This window comes from Cynoglossus semilaevis, chromosome 3 (assembly GCF_000523025.1).
Source record: "Cynoglossus semilaevis isolate Cse_v1.0 chromosome 3, Cse_v1.0, whole genome shotgun sequence".
NCBI classification, from domain to species: Eukaryota; Metazoa; Chordata; class Actinopteri; order Pleuronectiformes; family Cynoglossidae; genus Cynoglossus; species Cynoglossus semilaevis.
In genome coordinates this window covers 14,712,041-14,717,743 of record NC_024309.1, presented here as the reverse complement: position 1 = coordinate 14,717,743, position 5,703 = coordinate 14,712,041, and the positions used below count along the sequence as shown (strand labels likewise).

Genomic DNA, 5,703 nt, shown 5'->3' with positions numbered 1-5,703 from the left:
ACGGCCCCCCCAACTCCAACCCCCAACCCCTGCTTGAAGCACGGCCATAAGGTAATGTAAGAGAGAGGTTCTCAAAGTGAGGTTCCTGAGCCTACTTGGGTCAACATTCCAAACCGTTGGTTGCATTAAATATTTCTAAACAGTACTGTCAGCAGGTATTCTAACGCTGAACATTTTGGAGTTTTTTCTGAGTTTTACTATTGTGTGTTACTGTGGCCAGGAAACAAGACCTCCACCAAGGCTGAACACCGCTGTCAACGGCTGCCAACCCTGTCTATGGTCCAGCTTCAACAGGGGGAGTAAAACTGTGGTTTTGTACTTAATGTTTCACATACTTTTGGGTTTTCAAAAAAAAAGCACATATTTAAGGAGGTGGTACGGGGTGTAAAAAGTACTACAGTATACCGTTATCTTTTTTTGGTAGATTTGTCTTCCGTGGCCATGAAGTATTTAATGTACCTTTGCTAACACAATGTAAACACAACGTCGGTGCAGTATTTTAACACTTACGTCTGGGTGCTGGCAGAAACTCATCGACTTCCCCTTTAAACCCTGCAGAGAGGAGAATCGTTTTCATTAAAATTAGTCCAATCAAGAGGATCGGGCGTGCACAATTATCTAAAATCATAGTAAGTGAGCGCAATGTTAGTCAAGAAATGTGAAAATGTAGCTAAAGTTTGGACGTTTACTCAACAATCTTCCAGAAATAGATATAAAATTAGACCAATTAAATTAAATGATAGTCACTAGTACATAAAAGCTGCACAAGAAATATATTTTTCCTTCTGTTATTCGATGTAGCTAAAAATTTGCTACAATGTAGACATCAAGAAAAAAAATCTAGAGCTAAAACTGGTCAGGAAAACTAAAACAAAAATGTGGAAATCAGCCTCATACAAACTGAAGTTTATATATTTTTTAATAATAACATTTTATATGACCCGTATACTGAATATAATTCAGTTGATGTTAAAACTGAGTTTTTGAACTTTAACGTTGAACCTCTATGGAAACTCCTTACTTTTGAAATTATATTTTTTCATAATAACTGAGTTTTTGAACTTTGAACGTTAAACCTCTATGGAAACTCCTTACTTTTGACCACCACAGAGGCGTAGGCAGAGAGCTCTCCTTTGGCGTTCATGGCCGAGACTTGATACTGCGCCGTGTCATCAAAATCACATCTGAAAGATCAGAGGATCAGGTGATCAGAGTCCACGACACACACACATTCCCTGGAGGGTCCGTGTGGACCTGTCCCTTCCCCCGATCTACCGCAGCCATGTAAATAACACCGAGAATGTGAGGCCTGACTGTAAAGTGTTCCGTGACTCCTGGCCAGCAATGCTGAAGGAAAAAATAGACGCCGGCGGTGATATCATCAGTGTCAAGCACCGTCAAGTTGTTCGATATCGAATTTGAATATTTGACTCGAATCACTTTCTCCATAGTACGAATCGGCCTTTAATAAATAAAAAATAAATAAAATGATACGACGGGCATGAAAACTGGTATTTTATAAATCCAATAATAAACGTTAAGTCACTGTGTAGCATCGTCCTGATAAAATGGCGCCCGTCTTCATTGCCTCATTAGCGCCGCTAGCCGCGCATTTTGTAGCGCGGGCTCGGTGCGTGGGAACAACCTGTCGCAATTAATCCCTATTTCCAGTAGAACTCCTCGAATTGTCTATTATTAAATTTAGTTTTCTTCGTTTTCGAAGACGTAGGCTCTTTTTCTGTGTCCTCGCTGGCTCGTTTACCCCGCGCTAAGAAACTTTCCAAAGACATTTGTTTGTTTTTTTAACCGAGGCGAGCATTTTGACATATATCAAGTATGAGTCACGGACAGATGCGGCGTAGAGAATCCGGTAATTTTTCAAAATAAAACATCGTTTAGAATCTGTTAATGGATAAAACGGAAATAATCTTAAGTTATGCGTTCTTTCTGTGCGGCCCGCTACCAATTGACGACGCAAGCTAAATAGCAAATAATATACTATTTATTTATTTTGTCTCTATTTGAGTTTTACATTTCAAACACTTACTTGTTAATCTCCATGGAGTGCACGTTGTATCTGCTCTCGAGCTTATACTTGCCAGGGTTGGACAGGGGGTCAATAGGCACATTGTTCTTGTACCTTTTGGTAGAAACCAGAACCAGGAAAGAGGAAAGAAATGTAAACAAAGAAAGACGTCATAAAAAAGATTCAGTTCTGTCTAAAATAAGGAGGTAGTTGTAGGACTCAGTTGTAGGGGTCACGTTCAGGTCATGGTGCATCGGTGACCTACCAGACGACCCGGGGGTCAGGCCAGCCGGTGACAGTGCAGTGCAGTCGCACACACTGGTTCTCCCACACAGTGTGGGAGCGAGGTTTAATCACAAACTCCGGGGAGTGCATCAGGCTGTCTTCGTTCATACGCTTGAAATGTTCCTCGTGATCATGGATCTACGGAAGGCAGAACGACTCAGTCAGGAGAAGAGAATTCACGTCCTCCAACAAAGACGTATCGTTTCATCAGGACAGGAGCAAAAAGTCGGCACTGAGTTTGTGTTTTATCATCACTGGGGCCACGGATTGGAAACCTCATGATGTAAAAACCTGACTGGAAACAAGGCTGCCAGAGAGACACACCAGAAATCTCTGTAGCCTTGTTGCCTGAACCTAAACAATACCTGATCTGATTTTTATCTTGTCCTTATTTCTATTTTCCTCCTCGTCTGTTTTCATCATTCCCACTGAAAACTGAACCTGATTTTGGACGTTTTAGAAAAGTGTTTTAATCGACTGCTGCTACTTTTCCTCCTAGATCAGTGAAACCTTCATTCATACTCAGACAGCTGAACTGATCGTACAGCGTTGTCAATGGACTGAAAAGGAAATTTAAAAATAATCCATCCTCCATCAAACATCCACATCTCAGGTCAGTCTCCAACGATGACGTTAATGATGACACTAACATAAACAAAAAACAGTGACCAGAAACACAGTACATCACATGCCACAAAATCCAATCCTTGTCCACGGTCACATGCATTTAACAAGACCACACGTGCTTCTGTGTTGTTCATTATATATCCTAAGAATAGCTCCTGAAGGGGGCGGTGCGGAGGGGTGGGGGTTCTACTTGTGCTTGGAGTAACTCCTGACTTAGTATGACAACACTCTTAGGACACTTCCTCCTTGTGTCTCAGGAAACACGATCTCCTCAGGCATTTGTCACCCTGCAATAAGACTTTCTGGCAGAGGGCGATACAGTGCAGTGAGGGAGATGACTGTGGCTTTGAATGACACCCACTGAATGGCTGAGTACTTTACACCTATTTCCAGTAGAACTCCTCGAATTGTCTATTATTAAATTTAGTTTTCTTCGTTTTCGAAGACGTAGGCTCTTTTTCTGTGTCCTCGCTGGCTCGTTTACCCCGCGCTAAGAAACTTTCCAAAGACATTTGTTTGTTTTTTTAACCGAGGCGAGCATTTTGACATATATCAAGTGTGAGGTTTTTTTAACGGTGAGCATTTTGACATATATCAAGTGTGAGTCACGGACAGATGCGGCGTAGAGAATCCGGTAATTTTTCAAAATAAAACATCGTTTAGAATCTGTTAATGGATAAAACGGAAATAATCTTAAGTTATGCGTTCTTTCTGTGCGGCCCGCTACCAATTGACGACGCAAGCTAAATAGCAAATAATATACTATTTATTTATTTTGTCTCTATTTGAGTTTTACATTTCAAACACTTACTTGTTAATCTCCATGGAGTGCACGTTGTATCTGCTCTCGAGCTTATACTTGCCAGGGTTGGACAGGGGGTCAATAGGCACATTGTTCTTGTACCTTTTGGTAGAAACCAGAACCAGGAAAGAGGAAAGAAATGTAAACAAAGAAAGACGTCATAAAAAAGATTCAGTTCTGTCTAAAATAAGGAGGTAGTTGTAGGACTCAGTTGTAGGGGTCACGTTGAGGTCATGGTGCATCAGTGACCTACCAGACGACCCGGGGGTCAGGCCAGCCGGTGACAGTGCAGTGCAGTCGCACACACTGGTTCTCCCACACAGTGTGGGAGCGAGGTTTAATCACAAACTCCGGGGAGTGCATCAGGCTGTCTTCGTTCATACGCTTGAAATGTTCCTCGTGATCATGGATCTACGGAAGGCAGAACGACTCAGTCAGGAGAAGAGAATTCACGTCCTCCAACAAAGACGTATCGTTTCATCAGGACAGGAGCAAAAAGTCGGCACTGAGTTTGTGTTTTATCATCACTGGGGCCACGGATTGGAAACCTCATGATGTAAAAACCTGACTGGAAACAAGGCTGCCAGAGAGACACACCAGAAATCTCTGTAGCCTTGTTGCCTGAACCTAAACAATACCTGATCTGATTTTTATCTTGTCCTTATTTCTATTTTCCTCCTCGTCTTTTTTCATCATTCCCACTGAAAACTGAACCTGATTTTGGACGTTTTAGAAAAGTGTTTTAATCGACTGCTGCTACTTTTCCTCCTAGATCAGTGAAACCTTCATTCATACTCAGACAGCCGAACTGATCGTACAGCGTTGTCAATGGACTGAAAAGGAAATTTAAAAATAATCCATCCTCCATCAAACATCCACATCTCAGGTCAGTCTCCAACGATGACGTTAATGATGACGCTAACATAAACAAAAAACAGTGACCAGAAACACAGTACATCACATGCCACAAAATCCAATCCTTGTCCACGGTCACATGCATTTAACAAGACCACACGTGCTTCTGTGTTGTTCATTATATATCCTAAGAATAGCTCCTGAAGGGGGCGGTGCGGAGGGGTGGGGGTTCTACTTGTGCTTGGAGTAACTCCTGACTTAGTATGACAACACTCTTAGGACACTTCCTCCTTGTGTCTCAGGAAACACGATCTCCTCAGGCATTTGTCACCCTGCAATAAGACTTTCTGGCAGAGGGCGATACAGTGCAGTGAGGGAGATGACTGTGGCTTTGAATGACACCCACTGAATGGCTGAGTACTTTACACAATTACCCAAACACTAGTAACTCCCCAGTGTGAGTAGGAGTAGAAATAACAAGCATTAAGATCTGGGAACTGAGCGTTCCCAAGAAGAACACTCATGAATGAATTCACTTACACCGTTATGCTGATGATGTAACTGTTTTAAGGTTAAGGAGCAGAGTGTTGCAATTGTATGGGTTCCAAACAGGCAGACACCGGTTCAGATCCTGTTCAGGTTCTGGTACTGTTTTTTACTCAAAGCAAATTAGCCTGTAGTTCCACTACTGAAATGGAATCAAAGTTCCACGGTTCTATGTTTTTATCATTGGTCACAACAAATTCTCTGGAGACTTTGTTCTCACTTATGTCTCACTTTTGTTGTGCTGTAGTTTCAACTAAAATTAGATTCTCTTAGAACACTACGGAATATTCCTGTTCTGTAGATTGAAACTGTCTGTAATCTTTTTTTTTCCAGAAAAACCAGTCAATTTGATTCCTGTGTGTTCGGAGGTCAACATCTTCTTCCAGGAAGTTGTCAACAAGCACAAACCTAGACTTTTTGGGAGGAAATTTTTCAAACAACAAATCAATTAATGATTGGCGTGAAGGTCCGAAATTAAGTTCAGGATCATGAACTGCACTGGAGTGATGTCAGTGGTAAAACCCCTTATGAGGTCAACCATCAAGTGGCCACAGATGTTACG

General features: G+C 41.8%; 1 protein-coding gene and 1 long non-coding RNA gene across 11 annotated transcripts in view; both read right to left on the bottom strand.

Moving 5' to 3' along the window:
* myom1b (myomesin 1b) overlaps positions 1-2,682 on the bottom strand; it is a 26,026-nt gene extending 23,344 nt beyond the window's left edge. For 3 of the 10 annotated variants that reach the window (XM_025054432.1, XM_025054433.1, XM_025054434.1), the window contains exons 1-4: positions 2,292-2,682; positions 2,048-2,140; positions 1,096-1,184; positions 511-552 (exon numbers count right to left, since the gene is read on the bottom strand). In XM_025054432.1, coding sequence (XP_024910200.1) covers positions 511-552; positions 1,096-1,184; positions 2,048-2,140; positions 2,292-2,419 — 352 coding nt within the window. In that variant the 5' untranslated portion in view covers positions 2,420-2,682. The remainder of the gene's footprint in view (positions 1-510; positions 553-1,095; positions 1,185-2,047; positions 2,141-2,291) is intronic. The other 7 variants (XM_025054440.1, XM_025054441.1, XM_025054436.1 and 4 more) reach the window with 6 other exon arrangements.
* Positions 2,683-3,588: 906 nt separating this feature from the next.
* Positions 3,589-5,703, bottom strand: part of LOC112486830 (uncharacterized) — a 4,895-nt gene continuing 2,780 nt past the window's right edge. The window contains exons 2-3 of the long non-coding RNA XR_003049365.1: positions 3,994-4,151; positions 3,589-3,842 (exon numbers count right to left, since the gene is read on the bottom strand). This is a non-coding gene — a long non-coding RNA (uncharacterized LOC112486830). The remainder of the gene's footprint in view (positions 3,843-3,993; positions 4,152-5,703) is intronic.